The 26,899-nt window shown below is 49.9% G+C and overlaps 2 protein-coding genes across 2 annotated transcripts; one reads left to right on the top strand and one right to left on the bottom strand.

The window, feature by feature from the left end:
* Positions 1 to 409: 409 nt before the first annotated feature.
* Positions 410 to 16,594, bottom strand: LOC123064436 (uncharacterized). Its single transcript, XM_044487922.1, has 6 exons — positions 16,247 to 16,594; positions 15,683 to 16,172; positions 14,920 to 14,961; positions 1,297 to 1,319; positions 969 to 1,191; positions 410 to 897 (listed from the first exon to the last, which is right to left on the bottom strand). Exons 1-6 carry the CDS (start codon positions 16,592 to 16,594, stop codon positions 410 to 412), a joined length of 1,614 nt encoding a protein of 537 aa, XP_044343857.1.
* A 5,533-nt stretch (positions 16,595 to 22,127) lies between these two features.
* LOC123064435 (hydroquinone glucosyltransferase-like) lies at positions 22,128 to 23,976 on the top strand. Its single transcript, XM_044487921.1, has one exon. The coding sequence runs from the start codon at positions 22,221 to 22,223 to the stop codon at positions 23,673 to 23,675; it is 1,455 nt and encodes a 484-aa protein (XP_044343856.1). The 5' UTR covers positions 22,128 to 22,220; the 3' UTR covers positions 23,676 to 23,976.
* Positions 23,977 to 26,899: the final 2,923 nt, after the last annotated feature.

Here is a 26,899-nt window from a genome sequence, read left to right as displayed (position 1 = left end):
GAACAGCACCCGCCGCAGATGAAGAGTGTAGATCAAAAGGATCCAACCTGAGGACACACAAACGAACACGAACGACGACAGATCCGAATAAATCCACCAAAGGCAGATCCGCCGGAGACACACCTCCACACACCCACCGATGATGCTAAATGCATCACCGGAACGGGGGCTAGGCGGGGAGACCTTTATTCCATCTTCAGGGAGCCGCCGCCGTCTCACCTTTCTGAACAGGATACAAACCCTAACAAAGCTTGAAAAAAGATCTAAAAACGGAGCCCTCCCACCGGTAAGGTCTGAGATCCACTCCGTCTCCATGGCCCTAAGGCCACCGGAAAATGGCCCGAAGGCCACCGGCGCCGGCGCCGGCGGGAGGCAGAAAACCGGAGATGGAAAACAAATATTACAGTATTTAATCATCTTCTGGTTGAGCACTACGTTGTTGATGTTTAGTCCACAACTCTTGGGCGATGGCAGCACGAACTCTCTCACCAGCAACTCTATCATCTTTTCTTGCTTGCCCATGAACTTGTTGATCACCATGGTCAGTATTTTGTTCTGTTTTCCCATGCTCATAAAGCTCGAATAACTCATCAGGATGATTAACCTTCCTTATGAAGTTGTGGATAATGCAACAAGCCATAACAATTTTCACTTGAGTTCTGTATGGATAAGGAATTCCTCCTTTCCTACTTAGAATTGGAAAACGAGCTTTTAGAACACCAAAAGTTCGTTCAACAACATTCCGCAACTGTGCATGTAGATGGTTGAACAAGTCCTTCTCACCAGTATATCGCCGATTACTTCCACGAAAAGAAGCAATATGATAGTGATCTCCACGATACGGGGCAATAAATCTTGGAGTATTTGCGTAGCCTGAATCAACAAGGTTAAATTTACCTGCACATTAATTTCATATCAAATTCAGCATCTTTATATATATTGTAGATACACAAATAATTGTACTTCACCTTCAGGAACAACTAAACCCCCACTAGTCATAGCCCATCTTAGAACAGCTTGATCCGATGCAGAACCCTCCCATCCAGCAGCGACATAAGAGAATGTCATGTCAAATGACACTACTGCCATTACATTTTGAGACGGATAACCATGTCTGTTTCTATAAGGAGTTTGCTTATCAAGCCTGACTTTTGCCTCAATATGTGTCCCATCAATTGCTCCTAGGCAGTTCTATTGGGATTTTTTGTTAGTCAGAAAATAAAGTTTAAATGGTGTTGTCCTTCTATTTATGAAAATCATATGTAAAAGAGTATTTGCTTCTAATAGCAAACATACCTTGAAATATGGGTAGAATCTTGCTGTCACGCCCAATATGCGATCCTATCCAAAAGGAACTCAAAGGTCCCACCAAGGATAGACCCGCATATTGAAACGCTTTTGCAAGGTGGATATCATTACATCAACATTACATAATAGATGGGGATACATACAAAAGGCATACAATGCCACACGAATACAACATCATCTTACATAAGAGCATCATCCAACTATGGATGAAACACAAACAGAAACTCAAACGACATCCACCCTGCTAGCCCAGGCTGCCGACCTGGAACCTATCCCCTGATCGAAGAAGAAGCAGAAGAAGAACTCAACACAAGAAAGCATCGCTCTCGCATCATGATCATCGCACAACCTGTACCTGCAACTGCTGTTGTAGCAATCTGTGAGCCACGAGGACTCAGCAATCCCATTACCATGGGTATCAAGACTAGCAAAGCTTAATGGGAAAGGAAGGGGTAAAGTGGTGAGGTTGCAGCAGCGACTAAGCATATATGGTGGCTAACATACGCAAATAAGAGCGAGAAGAGAACAAGCGGAACGGTCGTGAAGCTAGCTGTCGGTGTCAAAACCGGCGGATCTCGGGTAGGGGGTCCCGAACTATGCGTCTAGGCGGATGGTAATAGGAGACAAGGGACACGATGTTTTACCCAGGTTCGGGCCCTCTTAATGGAGGTAAAACCATACGTCCTGCTTGATTAATATTGATGATGTGTGTTACAAGAGTGGATCTACCACGAGATCAAGGAGGCTAAACCCTAGAAGCTAGCCTATGGTATGATTGTTGTTCGTCCTAAGGACTAAAGCCATCCGGTTTATATAGACACCGGAGAGGGCTAGGGTTACACAGAGTCGGTTACAATGGTAGGAAATCTACATATCCGTATCGCCAAGCTTGCCTTCCACGCCAAGGAAAGTCCCATCCGGACACGGGACGAAGTCTTCAATCTTGTATCTTCATAGTCTTGGAGTCCGGCCGATGATGATAGTTCGGCTATCCGGACACCCCCTAGTCCGGAACTCCCTCAGTAGCCCCTGAACCAGGCTTCAATGACGACGAGTCCGGCGCGCATGTTGTCTTCGGCATTGCAAGGCGGGTTCTTCCTCCGAATAATTTATAGAAGATTGTGAACACCAGGATAGTGTCCGGCTCTGCAAAATAAATTCCACATACCACCGTAGAGAGAATAATATTACACAAGTTCAATCTGCTGACGTATTTTGTGGCGTGACGTCACACCATTACCAAGCCTTACTCGAATTGTTTTTATTATTCCACCTCCGCGCGTTTAGCTAGGCGGTTTCCTCGGCACGTCTTGTCGAAGCAGAGATCGTGTTCCCCTTATTCCGGGATTCCCATCAATACGGACGTGGGCAACCCAACCGCGCCATTGATTGTGACGCTTGGGAGATAAGCGAGTTTTACCAGGCCGGTGGGGACACATGTTTTTGTCCGCCCATATAAGGGGATAAAGATCCAACGTCTTTACCTGCGCCTTCTTCCTCCTTGGCTTATCCATCTCCACGAACTCGAGCTCCAGCGCCCAAGTCCGCACTTCTCACCTCAACCTTCTCCAACTATGTCCGGAGCGGGAGGCAAGTGGATGGCCTCCTCCGTCATGGAGGGGCAGATCCAGAAGCTGCGCGACTCCGGATATTTGTCCAGCGACATCGCGCATCGGCTCCCCGACGAGGGAGAGCTCATCCCCACTCCCAGGCCCCATGAGAGGGTAGTATTTCTTCCCCATTTCCTCCGCGGACTGGGCTTCCCACTTCATCCCTTTGTCCGGGGGCTCATGTTCTACTACGGCCTAGATTTCCATGATCTGGCCCCGAATTTCATCCTCAACATCTCGGCGTTTATCGTCGTGTGCGAGGCCTTCCTCTGCATCCAGCCCCACTTCGGCTTGTGGCTCAAGACCTTCAGTGTCAAGCCAAAGGTTGTGAAGGGCAGCCAAGCGGAGTGCGGAAGCGCTATGGTGGGCAGGATGTCCCATGTTATGTGGCTAGAGGGCACTTTCGTGGAAACCATTAAGGGGTGGCAATCGGGGTGGTTCTATATCACTGAGTCGCGTGACCCTGATTGGGCAACGGCCCCCGAATTCAGATCCGGCATCCCTACACGGCTCACCTCCTGGAAAGAGAGTGGCCGGATCTGGGGGGATTCGGAGGAGCTGACCGGACTCCAAGCCTGTATCCAGAAGCTGGTGGACAAGAAGCTCAAGCTTGTCAACGTAGTCCAGGTCATGCTCATCCGCCGGATTCTCCCGTGCCTGCGACGGGGCTTCAACATGTGGGAGTTCGATCCGGCACAGCACCAGACTCTGAGCGGGCTCTTCGACACTACGTACGAAGATTTCTGGAAGGTGTTGTTCAAAGGCGCCGAGGCTCCCGCATCCGCTACCGAAGATCACGGATTCCGCTCGCAGCGTCCAGCTAACGAGGTAAGTGATTTTGCCACTTGTTTTCCATAGTTTGACTCTATGCGGGATCTAAACTCCCTTTACCTTTGACAGGACTGGCTGGCGAAGGCCGAACAGACTATCTGTCCGACCCCATTGCAAGAGGACCCAGCGGACGCCCGCCTAATGGGGCTGCTGGCTCCGGCACCCCACGTGGTGCCGGAGAAGAAGGCCACGGGGACTTGGAAGAGTTCCCGTTTTCAGGTGCTATCGGATGATGAATCCGAGGCCGACTCCTCCCACCAAGTCGAGGAGGAGAAGAAGAAAGCCTCTCCCCCAGCGGGGGAAGGGAAGAAAAGGAAGGCCTCCCCAACAAGGGAGGCCGAGGGGTCCAAGAAGGGAAAAACTCTTCCCCCGGACTGCTCCGTCAATGCCAGTGACGACAACGAGGACTGGCCTTCAAGGGCCAAGCCCCTGGCGAGATCGTAAGTATCCGGACTCCCGAATAACTTCAAGGTCTTTCCTTTTCGCCACATAATGTCTTTTTAATGCCGCATACAACCCTGCAGTCCGCCCAAGGATGATCTTCCCGCTTCGTCGAGCGGGTCCTTAGGTGCATCGGATATGGATTCCCTTCCGACTGCCTCCACCCCCCGCGCCGCGGACGATGCCGAGGTGGGATCCCAGGAAGGGACCCACCAGGAGGCGGAGGCCCCGGAGGTGTCACAGGACAACCTCCCTGACTTTGCACCGGACTCGGCCCCGGAACCCACAGTGGCTCCGGAGTCCGGCGGGCGACCCCTTCGCAAGAAGGGCAAGACCGTGATGCCAGCTGCCTCCGTCCAACCGGAGGTGCCGGATAATTTGCTGGAGGCGCTCAACGGCGCCCCCATCAAAGAGGAATACCGCACTGTTATGAGTGCGGTGATTCAGAAGGTGCAGCTCGCCAAGAGCGGGCTGACCGAAGCCTGCAGAAGCCTTCTAACAGGCTTTGAGGTAAGAATTTCAATATATATAAAATGGTACCGCATAGACAGTAGCCCCTGATGCTCGGTTCGGCGTTCAGGAAGAAAAGCCGGACTAAGGATCTGAAAAGATATACGCAGGAGTCCTAAAAAATATGTCAATATGGGATTGCAGGCTGCGCTGCTGACCTCTGCCGCACTGACTGCAGAGGTCAATACTTTAAAGGAAAACCTCGAGCGGTCCGAGAACGAGCTCGGCCGTGCCAAGAAGCAGCTCGAGGATAAGGAAGGTGAGTAACACCTTATTAAAATTGTACCTTACAGAAAAGGATTTTGGTTGCAGAAAAAATGACAAGGATAACATGGGTATTACAGGGGCCACTAACAAGGTGGCGACCCTGAAAGAGGCGGTGGCCGCGGCCGAATGCAATGCGGCCGCGGAGCGCACCGAGCGAGAGGAGCAGGAGGCGCGGGTGGCGGAGGTACAGCAAGAGCTCCAGGATCTCGTGAAAAAACATGAGAGCCTGGAGCGTGACTCGAAGACTCGAGAGTCTGAGCTTGCAACGGCTCTTGAGAATGCCAAAGCCGCTAAGGCCGAAGCCTACAAGGCCCTCGAGGAGATTGAGGCGGTGAAGAAGATAGCAGTGGGTAAGGCATTTTTCATGCAAAGTAAGCATGTGAGTGTTAATTACCTGTTGCTTACCCGAATTCGGAGCTCTCCAGGAGCATTCGCAGATCTTCCTCGCAGCGTGCCCGATGCTGCCGCATTCTACCGGGCCGAGGAGGGGAGCTCGATGGAGAAGGTCTTCTGGTCTCAGTATGTTGAGGCCGGACATCCGGTGCCCCTTAGCGACCAGCTGAAGCAGCTGGTCGAGCTCCACAAGGCGGCCGAACAGGCCATGAAGGGCCTCATAGTTTGGCTGTGGCCTAAGGAGGCCATGCCTGGTGCGTCGGCTGGTGGATGCGTGCCCGTGGGTTGAAGTCATCAAGCACTCCGCTTGTATTGAGGGTGCCCGTTGGTCCCTTGCCCGCGCAAAGGTGCACTGGGGCAAGATGGATGCCCAGAAGCTTGTGATGGACCCGCCACCAGAGGGCAAGGAGCATCGCACGCCCGAGATGTATTATAAGAGTGTGCTGAAGGGCGCCCGCACTATTGCGGGCGAGTGCTCCAATAATGTAATTTTTGAGTAGAATCGCATTTTGTTATCCTGTGCGCTGAAAACTTAGTTCATATGCGCTAAGCAACGCTTGTTAATTTAAAATATTACCTTATGTGCGGCTGTTTATCAAATCTGAGAGATGGCAAGTCGTCGGCTTCAGCCCCCATGCCACGAGTGCTGGGGTGTTCGGGATAAACTTGAGCACTCTTGTTTCCATTTTTGGGTCCATCTAGGGAGGCGCTCAACACAGCGAACAAGGCAACCGGACTTATAATGCTTGAACACTCTCACTTAGCCATAGAATTCTATAATTTTAAATTTCGGCGAAGCCCCTAGTCTTCGGAAGGCCGAATTTGGGGCGATGTCCACGCCTGGGCCGGACAAGATCCGGCTCCTCGCTCTAAGCGGCATAAGTCTTTAAGGACTCGCAAAAACCTCTCGAACAGCGACCATCTCTTGCCTTATCATGACGGTCAGTTTTAGCTTTCTCCACTGAGGCGTTAACCCAGCTCAACTAGGGCGCAATCGCAGTGGTTCTCCCAGTGCTACCTTAGCCGATACAACAGAACATAAGGTACCAAAACATGAGAGCCGGGCAAACCCAACTATTGACCCAAGACATGATTCGGAGCCGATGCATATAATGCTATAAGTTTGGGGTGCCGCACTTGTGAAAGTGTTCGGACTTGTCACACCATGATGCGGGAACCATAAGCCCCCGGTGTGTTTTAACCGTACCAAAGTGTACGGATGCGACATGTCATAAATGAACATATGTATGAAAAAGAAATGCAATTATAAGCAAAAAGGTGCTACATTGTTTTATTCAATAAGTGCTGCTATGAATGCAGAACGATACAAATAGTGCGATAAGCAAGGGATGGGACTGTTAAACATGTCCCCCTCCAGGGGTAGGCTATGGACTGGTGTATAAAAATGCTCGTAATGGAGACCACCTGTATATTCGTTGTAGCCTTTGATCCTTCCCTGGCTGTTGCATCGTGAGTTCGGCAGGTCTGCTGCCGGACAGGGCCTCTGACGAACGAAGTCCTGTAGGTAAAAAGAAAAAAAGAACGACACACTTGAGAGCCCCTGGTGTGGTTGAGCCGTAGTCTGGGCTTATTGTGGTCGTGCCCCTCTCCCCATGCCCATGGTATCTTCAGAGCGTAATGGTGTACACGAAGGACCTGTTTGGACGTTTTGCAGGGGCTGGGGTTGGGGCCGCAATGCTACGCGTGCTCAGAACGTGCCAGGTAGTCTTGTTGTAGGTTACACCGGGCGCGCTTAGCTATGTCCGGCCGCTTAACGGCCGGACTCGAGAATTGCCTTAAGAGGCTGCATTGTACTTCTGCCGCGAGAGCCGCTGTATGTTCCTCCGTTCGGAGAGAACGTTCAATGTTTCCGTTGACCGTGATGACTCCTCTAGGGCCTGGCATCTTGAGCTTGAGGTATGCGTAGTGCGGCACCGCGTTGAACTTTGCAAATGCGGTACGTCCGAGCAAGGAATGATAGCCCTGCGGAACGGGACTATGTCGAAGATTAACTCCTCGCTTCGGAAGTTATCCGGGGATCCGAAGACCACTTCCAGTGTAACTGAGCCTGTACAATTGGCTTCTACACCTGGTATGACGCCTTTAAAGGTCGTCTTGGTAAGTTTAATCCTTGAGGGGTCTATGCCCATTTTGCGCACTGTATCCTGATAGAGCAGGTTCAGGCTGCTGCCGCCGTCCATCAGGACTCTGGTGAGGTGAAATCCATCGACGATTGGGTCTAAGACCAATGCGGCGAATCCGTCGTGGCGGATGCTGGTGGGGTGGTCCCTTCGGTCAAAAGTGATCGGGCAGGAGGACCATGGATTGAACTTCAGGGTGACTGGCTCCATCGCGTATACATCCCTGAGTGCACGCTTCCGCTCCCTTTTGGGTATGTGCGTTGCGTATATCATGTTCACCGTCCGCACCTGTGGGAGGAAACCCTTCTGCCCTCTATTGTTCGGCGGTCGGGTCTCTTCCTCGTCATCGCTATGCAGCCCCTTGTCATTGTTTTCGGCAATTAACTTGCCTGCCTGCTTGAATACCCAACAGTCCCTATTGGTGTGGTTAGCTGGCTTTTTGGGGGTGCCGTGTATCTGGCACAAGCGGTCGAGTATTCGGTCCAAATTGGACGGACCCGGAGCAGTTCTTTTGAATGGCTTTTTCCGCTGGCCGGGTTTGGAGCCTCTGAATCCGGCATTGACTGCCGTATCCTCACTATTGTCTCCGTTGATGCGGCGTTTGCTTTTGTTACGATGCGACCTGCCATTCCGGTCCTTGAAATCCAGACTGCCAGAATTTTTGCTGAGGTTGTTGCTGCGTGCTAGCCAGCTGTCCTCACCCGCGCAAAAGCGGGTCATGAGTGATGTAAGGGCTGCCATGGATTTCGGCTTTTCCTGTCCCAGGTGTCGGGCAAGCCACTCATCGCGGATGTTATGCTTGAAGGCTGCGAGGGCCTCCGCATCCGGATAGTCGACGATTTGGTTTTTCTTTGTTAAGAACCGTGTCCAGAATTGTCTGGCCGATTCGTCTGGCTGCTGAATTATGTGACTTAGGTCATCAGCGCCTGGTGGTCGCACATACGTGCCTTGGAAGTTATCGAGGAATGCGGCTTCCAGGTCTTCCCAACTCCCAATTGACTCTGCTGGCAGGCTGTTAAGCCAATGCCGGGCTGGTCCTTTAAGCTTGAGGGGGAGATATTTGATGGCGTGAAGATCGTCACCGCGGGCCATGTGGATGTGAAGAAGATAGTCTTCGATCCAAACCGCGGGGTCTGTTGTGCCATCGTAAGATTCGATATTCACGGGTTTAAACCCTTCGGGGATTTGATGATCCATTACTTCATCTGTGAAGCATAGTGGGTGTGCGGCGCCTCTGTACTGGGCGATATCACGACGGAGCTCAAAAGAGCTTTGTCTATTTTGTTCGGCCCGGCCGGACTTACTGTGTCCGGCGCGACGGTTGTCGTCACGTACCGTGGGGCGCCCACGCGATCCATATATCGATCTTGATTGTCTTGCCTTATCCTCCAATATATCTCGCAAGTCCGGAGCGTTTCCCTGTGGTCTTGTGCTTTTCGAGCGGTGCCAGGGTACGGGTCTAGTGAAGGGCCTAGAGGCCTCTCTGTCACGACCACGGGGTGGTCGGTCAGCCGTATTGTCTCCTGGTGATGCGGATTCATACGCTTCCTCCTCTAATCGAGGGAGCAGCTTGCGTTTAGGGTAGCTTTTGGAGCGGCGTTCGAGCTCATGCTCTTCAGCCACGAGGACTTCAGTCCATCTGTCGGCTAGCAGATCTTGATCAGCTCTAAGCTGTTGCTGCTTTTTCTTGAGGCTATTCGCCGTGGCCATAAGCCTGCGTTTAGAACGCTCTTGTTCGACGGGATCCTCAGGCACGACGAATTCATCGTCGTCGAGGCTTGCTTCGTCTCCGGAGGGAGGCATATAATCCTCTACCTCTTCTTCTACCGCTCTCTCATGAGGGCTGGCGTCTCCATCCTCCTGCGCTGGATCTTGCTGGAGTGGGTTGTCTTCGGCACTGTCCGGTGTATTGTTATCTCCGGTGCCGGAATCTTCATTCTTGCTGTGGCGGGATTTAGAGCGGCGCCGCTGACGCCGGCGCTTGGGCTGTTTCTTGGAGGGGTCATCCTCCTCTGTTCCTTCGCCATTCCCATCCTTTGGGATATCCACCATGTATATGTCATATGATGAGGTGGCTTTCCAGTGCCCGGTAGGCGCTGGTTCTTGTTCGTCTCCGGCATCGTCGTCCATACCGTCGATGTCTTCGGAGTCGTAGTCTAGCATGTCGGTTAGATCGTCGACAGCGGCTACCAAGTGGGTGGTGGGTGGGCTTTGAATTTCTTTGTCGTCCGCATCCCAACCGTCCTGGCCGCAGTCCGGCCAGGGCTCTCCTGATAACGAGAGATACTTTAGTGAACTCAGGATGTCGCCGAAAGGTGAGTGTTGAAAGATGTCCGCTGCGGTGAACTCCATGATCGGCGCCCAATCGGATTCGAACGGAGGGGGCGCGGGAGGTTCGGAGTCCGGCAAGGAGTTCGGCACCTCGGAGTCACGAGCTTTATGAGGGACAAGGTCAGTGTTTGGATCTATCGCCGTAGAGGTTGTAGCTCCCGAGGCGGTGTCTAGCCATCCGTCCTCGATCTGCGCAGCCGGCTCTGACTTGAAGATCGAAGCGAGTTCGAGTGCGGCCTCCAGGGTACTGTCCGGCTGCAGAGCTAAATTATGCTCGCCGTGACAGTGCGGCACGCTCGGCTGTGGCTCAAATCCATCGAGGATCAAGTCCCCGCGGATGTCAGCCGTGAAGTTCAAACTTCCAAACCTGACCTGACGGCCAGGGGCGTAGCTTTCGATCTGCTCCAGATGGCCAAGCGAATTGGCCCGCAGTGCGAAGCCGCCGAATACGAAGATCTGTCCGGGGAGAAAGGTCTCACCCTAGACTGCGTCGTTGATAATGGTCGAAGAAGCCATCGAGCCTATAGGTGACGACACAGAGGAACTCTCAATGAAAGCACCAATGTCGGTGTCAAAACCGGCGGATCTCGGGTAGGGTGTCCCGAACTGTGCGTCTAGGCGGATGGTAACAGGAGACAAGGGACACGATGTTTTACCCAGGTTCAGGCCCTCTTGATGGAGGTAAAACCCTACGTCCTGCTTGATTAATATTGATGATGTGTGTTACAAGAGTGGATCTACCACGAGATCAAGGAGGCTAAACCCTAGAAGCTAGCCTATGGTATGATTGTTGTTCGTCCTAAGGACTAAAGCCATCCGGTTTATATAGACACCGGAGAGGGCTAGGGTTACACAGAGTCGGTTACAATGGTAGGAAATCTACATATCCGTATCGCCAAGCTTGCCTTCCACGCCAAGGAAAGTCCCATCTGGACACGTGACGAAGTCTTCAATCTTGTATCTTCATAGTCTTGGAGTCCGGCCGATGATGATAGTTCGGCTATCCGAACACCCCCTAGTCCGGAACTCCCTCACTAGCAATGCACAAGAAGTGATCCTGAACTCCTACTTACGTCAAACATAACACGAAACCGTGTTCACTTCCCGGACTCCACCGAGAAGAGACCATCACGGCTACACACACGGTTGATGCGTTTTAATTCGGATCTGGAGTCGAGTTATCTACAACCGGACATTAACAAATTCCCATCTGCCTATAACCGCAGGCACGGCTTTCGAAAGATTATACCCTGCAGGGGTGTCCCAACTTAGCCCATGATAAGCTCTCACGATCAACGAAGGATATACCTTCTCCCAGGAAGACCCGATCAGACTCGAAATCCTGATTTACAAGACATTTCGACAATGGTAAAACAAGACCAGCAAAGCCGCCCGAATGTGCCGACAAATCCCGATAGGAGCTGCACATATCTCGTTCTCAGGACACACCGGATTGTCCAAACTTCCGGTAGGCCAGCCCAGAGTTGCCCCTGGTGGCTACCGGCGGCTGACAGGTTGGACCAACACTCACAACGAGCACTGGCCCGGGGGGGATAAAATAAAGATGACCCTCGAGAGCGCGACTTCCAAGGGAAAAAGGGCTAGGTGAGGCAAATGGTAAAACCAAGGTTGGGCCTTGCTGGAGGAGTTTTATTCAAAGCGAACTGTCAAGGGGGTCCCATAAATCACCCGACCGCGTAAGAAACGCAAAATCCGGGAACATAACACCGGTATGACGGAAACTAGGGCGGCAAGAGTGGAATAAAACACCAGGCAAAAGGCCGAGTCTTCCACCCTTTACCAAGTATATAGGTGCATTAATAATATAAGAGATATTGTGATATCCCAACCAAAATCCTGTCCACCATGGAGCAATCTTCAACTTCACCTGCAACTAGCAACGCTATAAGAGGGATGAGCAAAGCGGTAACATAGCCAAACAACGGTTTGCATAGGGAAGGTGTCAAAGGTTAGAGGTTCATGGCAATATGGGGAGGCTTGATAAACAGGTGATAGGTAGCGCAGCAAAGCGATAGAACGAAGCAACTAGCATAGCAATGATAGTAGTGAGACCCAGGGTAGCGGTCATCTTGCCTGAAATCCCGCAAGGAAGAAGAACGAGTCCATGAAGAAGACGAACGGATGAAGCCACGGAGACGAACCAAGCGTAGACGAACGAATCCTCACGATCGCAACAAAACGGGAACTATCGAGAAGAAGCACACAACAAGGTAAACACACCACACATGAACATGACATGATGCACAACCAAGCATGATGCATGACAAAGGCTACATGAAGCTACTCATGGCAAGAGATGATGCAAACAAGAGCAACACATCAAGGCAAGTTTAAATGAGGCCGGGAACAACATATAACAATTTCGGTAAGTCTTCATATGCAAATTTCGAAGTTGATCCAGATCTGAATAACCCTTATGTTCAAGTTGTTAAACAGCAAATTAAGATGCACAAAGATGATCTACACGAGATTCTAGTCAAGTTACATATAAAGTTCATTTAGTTCGGAGATACGGCCTAGAAGATATGAGCAAAACAAGTTAAACATGTCATTGATGCAAAAAGCATACAAACATCAAGCAAACACCTCAAAACATGGATGCAACATGATAATATGAAACTACATGCAATTCTAAGCAAGTTTAATATAGAGCACACTCAAAACGGAGCAACGGTTCAAACACACACACTCCATACAAGTTTAAAGGACAAGCTGTCCAAAACAGCAACTAGGCATATTGCAAGCATAAAAACAACATGCTACAGCATCTCAACATGATAACAAAAGGCATGGGCATGATGTACAGGTAAAGCACAACAAAACATGAACACTGAGCTATCTCCAGAAATCACTAGAACATGCTCAAACACACATGGCAAGATTGCAAATAATAACAATTCAGACTTTGCAGAAAATAACATCAGGTTGCAATGTTCAGAGCTATCAAACAACATGTTACAGGAACTTATCATGGCAAACAAAGGCATGGCATGAACCTATTAATTGCATAGAACAAAAGTCCCTTACTGACCATGAGCCAAAAAGGATCAGAAGATATGATGGCACCCATGTAAACATGGCAAGTTATATTACAGATTCATACATGGCAGGAACAACAATAAGTAGGCATGTAGATGAGCTTGTACCACTCACCACAGAGCAATAAATGACATGGCAAGGCAACCGACAGTAAGAAGATATATTTGTGAAGCTAAGCATGGCAAGAGCAAGTTTATAGCATGCAAGGATCAACTACAACAACCTTGGCAAAATTGAATAACATTTAAACAATCTGCCAGGAAACATTTTGTAGCAAAAGTAGAGTACGCAAATGACATGCTAGACTACTCCATAATTGCAACCAAGGGCAGGGATGGATAGATCATAACCATATGTTCAAAACATCCTTACTGAAGTATCTCAAAATATGCATGGATCTCTCTGTAGCAACATGTTTACATGGCATCAAAATAACAACAGAACAGGGACTAAAACAGCAACATTACGAAGCCTAGTTTGCATGCTTGTGCTAGTCACCACATTGATCACAAAAATACATAGTAAGCACCTCTGTAAAGAAGACATAGCATAGATCAAAACACATATAGACATCAACCTCATAGGATGCACATATCAATCATGACAAAAATAACAAAAGAGCTTGTTCTGTTAACAAACATCAGACAACATTATGAAGCACTCTTGCAACGATGATTCAGGCATCAAGATGAGCTCAAATGAACATGATGCAATGGAATGAAATGATGTACTCGTTGAGACGAACAATTTGACATATTACACGCATGAAACGGAGCTACGGATTCAGAGATATGATGCAACGAACATAGCATGATTATGCAAAAATATTCAGGACTTGGGCATTTTTGGGGTCAACCTCGGGCTGCACGGATTTCGAAGATCGCCGGATTACTCGCCGGAGATGTCAGAGACGGTGCCGGGGAGGCCGAAACGGGACGGGGAAGGGGCGGATCCGGGCGCTCCTGCCCGGATCTGACCGGGGCGACGCCGGAGACGGCCGGCGAGCTCGTCGGAGGAGCTCGGGGTGCGTGCTCCTGCCGGCATGGAGGGAGAGGCGTGGCCGGGCGGAGGAGCTCGGCCGGACGGGGCGCAGGGCGCGGCGACCTCGGGCGGGGTCGCCCGCGGGTGGCGGCGGCGGGGAACGGCGCCACGGGGGCCCGGGCGGAGGAGGGGCGGCGCTCGGGGCCGGCACGGCCTCCGGCGAGGGGCCGGCCAGCGGCGGAGCCGCGGGAGGCGAGGAGGGCGCGGAGCTCGCCGACGGCGAGGCGAGGAGGGCGCGGAGCTCGCCGACGGCGAGGCGAGGTCGCCGGCGGGAGGCGCGAGGCGGCGGCGCGCGCGGGCCTGGGCGGGCCGCGCCTGGGCCCGGCGGGCCACGGCGGCGGGGCGCGGTGGCTAACGGCGGGGAGGCCATGTGGCGCGCCGCGGTTGGCCGAGGGACGGCGGCTGGACATGTCCGGCGGCGGGACGGACATGTCCGGTGCGCGGAGAGGGGAAAAAGCTAGGGTTTCGTCTGCGTTTTCGGGGGAGGGGGACTAATATATAGGTAGAGGGAGCTAGGAGAGTCCAAATGAGGAGCGGTTTTTGGCCACGCGATCGTGATCGAACGATCGAGAGCATGGAGGGGAGTTTGCTGGGTTTTGGGCCAGTTTGGAAGGGTGTTGGGCTGCAAAGAGAAAGGGGGTTTCGGGCTACGCGGTTAACCGTTGGAGTATCACATGAACTCCAAATGGCACGAAACTTGACAGGCGGTCTACCGGTGCTATACCAAGGCTGCTTGGAAAGACTTGGTCTATTCCGAAAACGTTTAACACCCTCTCACAACGAGAGACAAAAGGGGGACGCCGGAGGGCATAGGAGCGCCTGATTGCAAAACGGACAACGGGGAAAAAGCTCGGATGCATGAGACGAACACGTATGCAATGCAATGCACATGATGACATGATAAAATGCAACACGCAAGCAAATGACATGGCAACGACGGCGAATAACTGGCAGACAACTGGCGCATCGAATCCGGGGCGTTACACTTGCGTCACCCAATATTTTTGATGGGACTTGATTGCTTGAATCTGTTATGCAAACATCATGTGAACCATTTATGGCGTCTAAAACTTTGTTGAAGTGTCGGCTGATTGGTTCACCAGAATGCTGATATCTATCTTGGATGACACGGTTTCTAACATTGTGACCAATTATATGTAGAAACATGAGTAGTTGTTCGTCCACTGTCATTCGATTTGTATCCTTGAGTAACTTCCTCTCGCACAAAGCATCCCGCAACAAGTAGAATGTGTGCTTCTCAAGACGAAATTGTTCATAAAATCTAACTGGATGTCCCTCTAAAAACTCTTATCGTTTTCTGAGCACAATATAGAAGTGTTGCGGGGCGTTCTGAATAACGTTGTGAACAACACATCGCGAAACAAGGACACTGCAGAAATGTTATTAATAAGCACTTGCTCGGAATCAGAAAGTTCATCATCTGGCACATCCGAAATGTTCATAGATCCCTGCACGATTTGCACAGTTGACCATATCATCTCTGGATAATTGTTTTGAAATGTAATAGTGCTGAACCGGACAATGAACAATACCAAACTGAAAACAATATTTATTACTTCACACAAACTGACAAAATATAAGTGAAATTGTTTTCTGAATCTTGTAAAGTGGGACAACAACTGAAATAAAATACTATGCTCAAAGGTTTATTACAAAAATTCTAAGGATCAAGAATCCAGAGCTTCCGCGTCTCTTCATCCATCTCAATGAAAATGGCCCGTTTATCACCATCTGTAAATGCCTTTACCGCTTTTAGTTTCTCTTTGGGGTCTAGATTACTCATACTATTTAGTATTGCCATACAAGATTTAACCGAGTAAGCTTCAGTTTGTTGTGCTACTGTTTTCTTTGCTTCAGCAATGCTAAGTGATGCATCTGCAAGGCGATCAATTGCTATTATGGCATCACCGGCTGTCCGTTTTTGTCCTCTTGCAGTTTCCTTGGATCCACTTCCAGGGGACTTCTTTTTTTGTGGCTCAATGGTAGTTGAATTCTTGGTGAAGACACCAGGGGAAGCATTGATTTCATCAGAATCGATGTCATGTACTTCAACTTCCGTATTGAGATCAATTTGTAAATATTTGGTCGTACATGTACCATCTTTTCCTTTGCTAGATACAGCACCAGCTCCAGATGCTGTTGAACTAGCACATATGGCTTGAAGATCTATCCAACTAGGCCACACCTTATGTCGATATTCTTTGATAGCCTTATCCTTCTGCAAGTTGTTTAATGTTTTTGTTAATAATAGGATTTGGAAACTTTATATGAATTCTACTCGAACAAACTTACCTTAATTAGTTCTTCCCAAACATCTTCTGGAGCTTTTATCATTTTGTCATCGTCATCCCAACCAAATTCCATGAGTTTTAGAAGTTTGTCCATGGTGCTGTAGCAACTCCTGTAGTACTTATGACGACTTTTCAGTTGTTGTAATTCAAGTTTTTCTACCCTTGAATCATTGAATTTTTCTAAGATATCACGCCATGCTTTCTTTGTGTAACCTGTTCCTTCTTTTCCTCCATGTAGGCTTTGATCTTTTAATATATTCAGCAGTATTTTGTCCTCTGAAGATTTCCATACATGGCGCTTAGCTTTATCTGTGTTTTCCTTCTTATTTTTTTCCTTCTCATCATCCATATTTTTCTACAGAGGGGATGCAAGAAGCAATAATGGAAGATGAGTCATTTGGTTCAAAAGGAATAAATCTACGAAGTGGAAGAAAATGAGCATGCCACTAATCTTTTGTTCATGCTATGACTGGACACTTGAATTTTTGTCGCTTGTTTATCTAACGGGATGTTCACATCCCTTATCAGTTATTTTACTAGGTTGCTGCCAAGATCTTTAATTTGCTATTAAATCTGGTCTCGCTTGCCCCACGTACTGCTATCAACATCAGATGACATCACAAGGTATTCTAATCTTCATCTGCTTACTGCTTAGCTCTTACTGCACACTATATATTCTGGATAAATATGATTGATACTTATGGAAAATTATCCTTATAGTGTGCTTTAAACTGCATCCTTGTCATGAAAAGTTAACTACTGCACTTGATATATATAGTCATCGATAATCTAATTGTGGTTCGGTGTTAGATCATTTTAGTATGTATATAGGCATTCATAGTGCAATTTGATTCTCTTATGTGCCACATGTTCATATTTACGGTACTCCCTAATCAGAGTTGCCTCTAATTTTTCCTTCAACAGTACGTGTTATCATTTAGATTAACAGATTACCAGGTTGTTGGATCTACTATGTCCTAGGAATTGCCCATATGAAATTATCAGAGGTTTTATGCAAAATAGGGTTCACTACCAAATAGATTAATTCAATCAACAGTACCATGAAAATATTTACAAATACAAATTCATACTGCTGTGTAGGATGGTGAAGCCATGGAACCTGATTGAAGATGGGAAGACTGATTGAAGGTGGGAAGACGATGCACGGAAAGCCTGAAGGAGATGTGGAGCCTTATTGAAGATGACCAACTTCATATCCAAGGTCAACGTCTCCCATCCAGTGCCTGTCACGGGGATCATAGCCAGCCCTTTGCGATCTGGGTGTATAACATGCGAGAAACAAAGTCTGTCTTTTATAGGCGGTGAAAAGGGCGCGAGTTGAGACGCAAAAAGCAGAATTGGCGCCATCTGAGGTTGTTGAGGAATAGGCGGGGGCGGAAAAAAGCAGTTGCATCTGTATATGCTAATCGCGTTTGTGAAAAAACGAGTAATACTAGTTTTCCCACAAACCCGGAATTATGGGTTTTTGGGAAACGAGTTTTCCCTATCCACGGGGTTGTTGGACAAGCCAAACAAGATATTTTACGGTTAGGCAGTTTCCTTGGCTTACGTAGATTGCGTTCTCTATATTCCTCCTATCCAAACAACGAGCGCGGCCTTAGATTTAATTCCCGGTGTATCGATCTATTTGATCTGTCGTATCTGAAGATTGGCACTTGGAGCATGGAGTTTAGGAGGAATCAAACAGCAAGATTATTTAACCTGTCATACAAACTAAATATTATTCAATCTAGCGATGCAGATGCACACAGGTCACTATCTGCTAGTTTGGTTTTTTTTGCGAGAAAATTTCCGATCTATTCATCTTTGATCATGGTTGTACAACGAATACCAGAAATAATAGAAAATACATCTAGATCCGTAGACCACCTAGTGAGACTACTAGCACTGAAGCGAGCCGAAGGCGCGCCACCGTCATCGCTCCTCCATCGTCAGAGTCGGGCACAACTTGTTGTAGTAGACGGTCAGGAAGTCGTCGTGCTAAGGCCCCATAGGACCAGCGCACCTGAACAGCAACCGCCGCAGATGAAGAATAACGTAGATCAGAAAGATCTAATCCGAAGACACACGAACATAGACGAACAACGACGAGATCCGAGCAAATCCACCAAAGATAGATCCGCCAGAGACACACCTCCACACGCCCACCAACGATGTTAGACGCACCATTGGAACGGGGGCTAGACGGAAGACCTTTATTCCATCTTCAGGGAGCCACCACCGTCTCGTCTTCCTAAGCAGGACACAAACCCTAGCAAAACTAAAAGAAACAACTAAAAACGGAGCCCTCCCGCTGGCCTTTGCCGAGATCCACCGCGTCACAATGGCCCTAGGACCACCGAAGAGGAGGCGGACCTGCAGCCATGCCAGCGGGAGGCAGAAACCTTAGCTTTTTAGTGGAGGAGGAGGTGGCGGCTGTGAGGTTAGAAGGAGACAATGACAGTGTTGCAACTTGCCTACCGCGAGGATAGCATGTCACCGCGAGGATAGCATGGCCAGTCGTCATAACATATACTGCTGTTTTACAGCAGGATATATAGGAGTCGTTAAAGATAGGTACTGGCCAGGGCCGGGCCGGCAAAATCCGAGGCCTTGTGCGGAATGAAAAAATGGGCCCTATCTCACAAAAAAAAACTAACGAGCAATTATAATGTATATATGTCCTGCAGAAAAAAATTATAATGTATATAATGTAATGTCTTATATAAACATTGGACATATAAAAAAGTCATACCTATGCAACTTCCGATTGCTATTTATTTGAACATCCTCATTATTACAGTATTCTTTGAAATGAAATCTTCAATGATATCCTCATAATCAATCTTCTTCAAGACTTCACTCTCAAGTGCTATTGTAGCCAAATCATTGAGTCTTTGTTGTGTCATAGTAGTACGCGTATAGGATTTCAATAGCTTCAATTTAGAAAAACTTGTGGTGCCTTTTTTCTAACAAATTTGTCCATGCCGCCTTTATAAGATTTATTAATTAAATTTTGTTCTTCTGCTTTTCTCTTGCACTTGTAGGCGCTAGACTGATCTTTTCCCATGATGACTCAAATCTATATTATTGAAACATAATATTAAAAAGATGAATACAATGAAATTGAAATTATACAGTAGCATATATCGATTGGAGATCATGCGTCCAATGTTTGGCACTTAGATGAACTGTCTAACTCACCTAGTTTTGTGTCCTGCACGGATGAACTGGGATCGATCCGACGAGACGACGAGTCTCGACGGCGGCCTGAATCGGATCGTGGGATCGATCTGATGAACAGATGAAGTGATCTGTGATGATGCGAACGACGAAGGCGACGAGATAATCTTTTCTTACCAAAGACGCCATAGTGCGATCACGTCTACAGACTCCAGATTTCAATGGGAAGACGTTTTGGCGAGCCGCGAGCACCAAATCGATCGAGAAGGGAGCAGACGGAGACAGCGTTTAGGGAATAGCGATCCCGTCTTCTTTTTTACATCGGCTGATCGATTCGATCAATCAATCGCTGAGCACCAGAGCCGATCGATGACCTGCGCACCTGGCCTACAGGCCCACTGGCTCAGGTCGCTCGAGGCAACTTGCCTAGAGGCCCACTAGCCCAGGCGCCCAGCTCGATCGAGGCGCTCACGGTGCGGTGGCCAGATCGATCGAGGCGCCCACGAGCCACGACGTCCAGTCGTTTTTTTAATACAACTATATGCCTATATATATATTCTGGGGCCCCCCAAAATCGTGGGCCCTGTGCGGGCTGCACATGTGGCACCACTGTGGGCCCGGGCCTGGTACTGGCTGAGAGGCTAGTGGCCTTAAACTCTAATTTTCGACACCCAAGTTGCATTCAGAAACGATCTCCAGAATCAAATCGTTTCACGCAACGATACAAAAGTCGAAATCACTAATTAAGGAGTACTCCTTGCGGAGATCACTCCAACTTTCTCAGGTTGCAACAAATGGCGCGCTGCATGTGCGCCACTTGTCGCAACCTGGGAGTTTTCTCTTTTTTCGTACATCCGTTTATTCAAAATGTTTTATCTCTTAAACCGTGCGTCCAAATCTCGAACCGCTTTCGTCATTGGATTCCTCGCGTCGAGATCTTTAAAATTCGATCCTATGTTGATAGGTTTTGACGAACTTTTTTTCACGAAAAACCGGACGAAAAAACCAAACTGGAAACACGGTTTTTTTCCCTTTTCGAAAGAGGCACGCCCGTGCCTATGACGAAAGCACAACCGTGCCTCTGACGGAAGCAACACCGTGCCTCTTGCGAAAGAAAAAAAAACAGAAAACCCGTTTTTTTTTCTTTTCCGAAAGAGGCACGCCGTGCCTTTTGCGAAAGCACAACCGTGCCTCTGGCGGAAGCAAAACCGTGCCTCTCGCGAAAGAAAGAAAAAACAGAAAACGTGTTTTTCCCTTTCCGAAAGAGGCATGCCCGTGCCTCTCGCGAAAGCACAACCGTGCCTCTGGCGGAAGCAAAACCGTGCCTCTCGCGAAAGAAAAAAAAACAGAAAACATATTTTTTCCCTTTCCGAAAGAGGCACGTCCGTGCCTCTCGCGAAAGCACAACCGTGCCTCTGACGGATGCAAAACCGTGCCTCTCGCAAAAGAAGAAAAGAAAACAAAAAACGCGTTTTTTTCCTTTCCGTAAGAGGCACGCCCGTGCCTCTGGCGGAAGCAAAACCGTGCCTCTCACGAAAAAAAATGCATTTTTTGCGCAAAAAAAATATTTTTTTCGAAAAAAAAAATTTGGTCGAAAAGCTAGGAAAGACCGGTAGAAAACCAAAATGTCAAAAAAAACTGAAAAAGACCCTTTTAAAAAGCCAAAAACGCGTGTGGAAAAATAAAAAAAATAAAATCCGGAGGGAGCGTCCAGAGCGCGACACGTGGCGAATGGCTATGAGCGCGCCAAGTGACGCTGATCGTTGCGAGGCTCTCGAAGGAGCGCTCGTTAATTAGTTGCTCCCTACAAAAGTATAGAAGAACATAACTAATTAATGGAGTACAAGTGATCGATCATCTGGCCTTTTGATTCTTTTTTTGAGAATTATGTGGCCTTTTGATTAAAAGAAAGAAATGGCAGTGTTGCAACTGGGCTAGTTGGCGTTTGTCCGTTCCACAAGCCTGTGGCTGTCACCTGTCCCACGAGCCCGGTATGGCCATTTTTCCAAGCCTATTTTCGTTTTGATTTTTTTGCTGGCGATTTTAGTTTTGGTAACTTTTCATTTTGGACACTTTAGAAATTGTAGTACTGGCTTCCGAGAATTCTCGACACTTTAGAAATTTTGAGTTAAAAAAATTCCAAAAAATTGAACTCTTTCGGTTCAGGAACTTTTTAAGAGAAAAAAACACATATGCATGTCCCCACCTAGGAAATGGAAGAGGAGAAAAAGTCTCAAACCACCACCCTTAGCCGCCAGGGGGGATTCTGTTTAAATGATTGGTACCTAGCTGTTTGAAAGTTTCGTTCTTGGTAAAATAAAACTGTTGGAAGGTAGGAATGCACAAGAACTTATAATAAAACCCTCAAAGTACCCTTGCATGGCCGCGTAGCCGCCAGTGAGAATTTTCCGTATGAATGGTTGGTATCTCTAATTATTCGGTACAAAACTACAACTTTTGGTAGGTAGGAATGCACCACAAACTTATGAAAAATAGAACTGTTGGAAGTTAGGAGTACACCATAGACTTGTATACCACAAATCACCCGTGCGTGGCCGCGTAGCCGCCACGGAGAAATTTCGTTTTGTATGAATGGTATCTGTACTTGGTATTTGGTACGGTATAAAAATATAACTTCTGGTAGGTAGGAATGCGCCACAAGCTTATAAAACCCCACCCGTACATCAGTCCAACCAAACCACCACCCTCCCGTACATCAAATCAGATCATCCCACGCCCGGAGAATCTGTCCCTGCCGACAAAGACACACGGGATCAGCGGCGGGAGAAACAATGGAGGCGAACGGCATCAGCGGCGGCGCGGCCGAGGCTCGCCGCCCTCCGCACGTCGCCATGCTGGTGACGCCCGGGATGGGCCACCTGATCCCGCTGGCCGAGCTGGCCAAGCGCCTCGCCGCGCGGCACGGCGTCGAGGCCACGCTCATCACCTTCGCCTCCACGGCGTCCGCCACGCAGCGGGCCTTCCTCGCCTCCCTCCCGCCGGCCATCTCCTCCCTCTCCCTCCCGCCCGTCGACCTCTCCGACCTGCCGCCCGACGCCTCCATCGAGATGCTCATGTCCGAGGAGTGCGCGCGGCTGGTGCCGGCGCTCACGGAGGCCCTCTCGCGGCTCATGGACACCACGCGCCTGGTCGCCTACTTCGCCGACCTCTTCGGGGCCGACTCCTTCGACGCCGCCGTGGCCGCCGCCGTGCCCAGGAGGTACCTCTTCTTCCCCGGGAACCTCCAGGGGCTCACGCTCATCCTCCACCTCCCGGAGCTCCACGTCTCCATGCCCGGCGAGTTCCGGGACCTGGCCGAGCCCGTCAGGCTCCCCGGCTGCGTGCCCATCCCGGGGGTGGACATCCTCTCGCCGCTGCAGGACAAGTCCAGCCCGAGCTACCGGTGGATGGTGCACCACGGCGCGCGCTACCGCGAGGCCGACGCCATCCTGGTAAACTCCTTCGACGTCTTGGAGCCGGACGCCGCCACGGTGCTCGGCCGCCCGGAGCCCGGCCGCCCGCCGGTGTACAGCATCGGTCCCATCATACGGACCGACGCCGCGCCCGTCGCCACCGACGCGCCGCGCGCCGCCTGCCTGGACTGGCTCGACCGGCAGCCGCCCAGGTCGGTCGTCTTCGTCTCGTTCGGCTCCGGGGGCTCCCTCCCAACCGAGCAGATGCACGAGCTGGCGCTGGGGCTGGAGCTCAGCGGGCAGCGCTTCCTGTGGGTGGTGCGGAGCCCGAGCGACGAGGGGGCCGTCAACGCCAACTACTACGACGCCGAGAGCAAGAGGGACCCCCTGGCCTACCTCCCGGCGGGGTTCGTGGAGCGGACCAAGGGCGTCGGCCTCCTCGTGCCGTCGTGGGCGCCGCAGACGGAGGTGCTCGCTCACGAGGCCACGGGGTGCTTCCTGGTGCACTGCGGGTGGAACTCGGTCCTGGAGAGCCTGGTGCACGGCGTGCCCATGGTCGCGTGGCCGCTCTTCGCCGAGCAGCGGCAGAACGCCGTGATGCTCTCGGAGGGCGTCGGGGCCGCCGTGCGGGTGCCGGCGACCAAGAAAAAGGAGGAGATCGCCGCGGCGGTGAGGGAGGTGATGGCTGGCCAAGGCAAAGGCGCCGAGGTGAGAGCTAAGGTGGCGACGTTGCAGAAGGCCGCCATTGAAGGCCTCCTCGAGGGAGGTGCCGCCACGGCCGCGCTGGACGAGGTGGCGAACATGTGGACAGGTGCCGACGCCGAGCATGCATGAGTAGGCGTCGCCAATTCTGTTGTACTTCTACCATTTGTTAAGTACTCCAAAATTCTCATGCATGCATGCACTGGTTGTTTGTAAGTTGCTTTCAAAATGTAGTCGATTTTTCGAGCGCTGGATGGATTCCCCTCGCAAATGCATGCCATGACACGCAGGTCTGGACGCCATGCGATGCCAGAGCAGCGGCCGGCCACGATTCTATCTTTGACGCATGACCTTTGTCTTCTTCGGGATCGACAGAGTCGCCATGCATCATCAGTGTAGTTTTATCCCATTAGTCGTAATTTTTCTGGTTTAAGCACTAGTTTATTGGGATGGGCGATGGAGAGTAGTAGTTTTTGGAGGACAATGGGAATATTGGTAGCTTTATAAGATTGAGCGAGGGGCCATGGTGCGCGCCTTGAGGCCACACGGTGCTTTTGTCTGGCTTGGTCTCTTGATTTGATGCAGGCAGGCGACACGGTGTACCAGAACGGAAATACTCCCTCTGTTTTAAAATATATCCGTGCTTCAATTTTAACCATAAATCTAACCAACAAAACCGGTTATGACGAAAGCAAAAGTTACATCAGTGAATTCGTATGCAAAAGAAGTTTTTAATTATATAGTTTTTTCTCCCGTCATAGACGGTCTCGTTGGTTAAATTTATGATCAAAGTTGAACCTCGAGAGACGCGGGCACACTATATTTTGGAATGTAGGGAATACTGAACGGGGACGCGTCTCACCGTCTCGCGTGGTCACCAGTGCCCAATGCATGTACTCTGGTAATGGATTTTTTTTTGCGGGTGTACTCTGGTAATGGTTTTGATCAATCTTCCCAGCCAGCGTCCCAGATAACGTGGTCCGAGCGCCTGTGCTTTGAAAATCCCCGTGCTCTCTTCCCGGCACACTTGAACCTGTCAACCCCGACTTCCCTCCACCGGCGACGCCACTGCCGTGTCGTTCCCAGTTGTGGCGGTTTAGGTTGCTCCTGGCTCGGCGTCGTGGCGATGCCCCCTGTCCATCTCAGGCTGTGCATATTGATTGCCACAAGTTGTAATTTTAGGCAGAACTTGTCGTTAGCAAACACGAACGCTCATGTATTCTCATCGTCATTCCATTTTGAGAAGGGTTGTTTGAGTGCAACACCTTGCAAGAGGGAGCAAGAAATATGTGCTCACCTTTTTCTTCGAGTGTCGCTACACGATTAGACTTTGAAGGGCCATCATCGAGAAGCTTGGCTTATATCACATGGATACCTGTTGGGGAACGTTGCAGAAAATTAAATTTTTTCCTACGGTTTCACCAAGATCCATCTATGAGTTCATCTAAGCAACGAGTCAAGGGAGTGAGTTTGCATCTACATACCACTTGTAGATCGCGTACGGAAGCGTTCGAGGGAGCGGTGATGATGGAGTCGTACTCGACGTGATTCAGATCACCGATGACCAAGTGCTGAACGGACAGCACCTCCGCGTTCAACACACGTACGGTACGGGCGACGTCTCCTCCGTCTTGATCCAGCAAGGAGGAAGGAGAGGTTGAGGAAGACAGCTCCAACGGCAGCACGACGGCGTGGTGTTGTTGGTGCAGCAGTACTCCGACAGGGCTTCGCCAAGCACGTACGGAGGAGGAGAGGTGTTGGGGAGGGGAGGGGCTGCACCTTGGCTTGCGTGTGCAGCCCTCCCCTCACCCCTCTATTTATAGGGGAAGGGGCAAGGGGGGCGGCCCCTCTAGATGGGATCTAGAGGGGGCGGCGGGCAGGGAGGGGGGACTTGCCCCCCAAGCAAAGGGGGGCGCCCCCTCTAGGGTTCCCCCCCCCCAACCCTAGGCGCCCCCTCTAGGGGCTGGCTCCTGCCCCATGCAGCCCATGTGGCCCCCCCGGGAGGGGTGGCCCCTCCCGGTGGACCCCCGGAACCCTTCCGGTGGCTCCGGTACAATACCGATATGCCCCGAAACTTTCCGGTGTCCGTTTGACAACTTCCCATATATAAATCTTTACCTCCGGACCCTTCCGGAACTCCTCTGATGTCCGGGATCTCATCTGGGACTCCGAACAACATTCGGTAATCACATACAAGTCTTCCTAATAACCCTAGCGTCACCGAACCTTAAGTGTGTAGGCCCTACGAGTTCGGGAGACATGCAGACATGACCGAGACGGCTCTCAGGTCAATAACCAACAGCGGGATCTGGATACCCATGTTGGCTCCCACATGCTCCTCGATGATGTCATCGGATGAACCACGATGTCGAGGATTCAAGCAACCCCGTATACTATTCCCTTTGTCAATCGGTACGTTACATGCCCGAGACTCGATCGTCGGTATCCCAATACCTCGTTCAGTCTCGTTACCGGCAAGTCACTTTAGTCGTACCGTAATGCATGATCCCGTGACCAAACACTTGGTCACTTTGAGCTCATTATGATGATGCATTACCGAGTGTGCCCAGAGATACCTCTTCCGTCATACGGAGTGACAAATCCCAGTCTCGATCCGTGTCAACCCAACAGACACTTTCGGAGATACCTGTAGTGCACCTTTATAGTCACCCAGTTACGTTGTGACGTTTGGTACACCCAAAGCACTCCTACGGTATCCGGGAGTTACACGATCTCATGGTCTAAGGAAGAGATACTTGACATTGAAAAAGCTCTGGCAAAACGAACTACACGATCTTGTGCTATGCTTAGGATTGGGTCTTGTCCATCACGTCATTCTCCTAATGACGTGATCCCGTTGTCAATGACATCTGATGTCCATAGTCAGGAAACCATGACTATCTGTTGACCAACGAGCTAGTCAACTAGAGGCTTACTAGGGACGTATTGTGGTCTATGTATTCACACGTGTATTACAATTTCCGGATAATACAATTATAGCATGAATAAAAGACAATTATCATGAACAAGGAAATATAATAATAATGCTTTTATTATTGCCTCTAGGGCATATTTCCAACAGTCTCCCACTTGCACTAGAGTCAATAATCTAGTTATATTGTGATGAATCGAACACCCATAGAGTTCTGGTGTTGATCATATTTTGCTCGCGAGAGAGGTTTAGTCAACGGATCTGCGACATTCAGATCCGTATGTACTTTGCAAATATCTATGTCTCCATCTTGAACATTTTCACGGATGGAGTTGAAACGACGCTTGATGTGCCTGGTCTTCTTGTGAAACCTGGGCTCCTTGGCAAGGGCAATAGCTCCAGTGTTGTCACAGAAGAGTTTGAT

This window comes from Triticum aestivum, chromosome 3B (genome assembly GCF_018294505.1).
Source record: "Triticum aestivum cultivar Chinese Spring chromosome 3B, IWGSC CS RefSeq v2.1, whole genome shotgun sequence".
NCBI classification, from domain to species: domain Eukaryota; kingdom Viridiplantae; phylum Streptophyta; class Magnoliopsida; order Poales; family Poaceae; genus Triticum; species Triticum aestivum.
Note: the sequence above shows the minus strand (reverse complement) of the source record. Positions and strands in the feature narration are given on the sequence as shown.

Excerpts from the sequence above, each read along its gene's own strand:
- LOC123064435 (XM_044487921.1), top strand. The coding sequence starts at position 22,221 with ATGGAGGCGAACGGCATCAGCGGCGGCGCGGCCGAGGCTCGCCGCCCT.
- LOC123064436 (XM_044487922.1), bottom strand. The coding sequence starts at position 16,594 with ATGGATGATGAGAAGGAAAAAAATAAGAAGGAAAACACAGATAAAGCT. Across the intron at positions 16,173-16,246 it reads TTTGGGAAGAACTAATTAAG|AAGGATAAGGCTATCAAAGA; the intron begins GTAAGTTTGTTC and ends AACAACTTGCAG. Across the intron at positions 1,192-1,296 it reads GATTCTACCCATATTTCAAG|AACTGCCTAGGAGCAATTGA; the intron begins GTATGTTTGCTA and ends AAATCCCAATAG.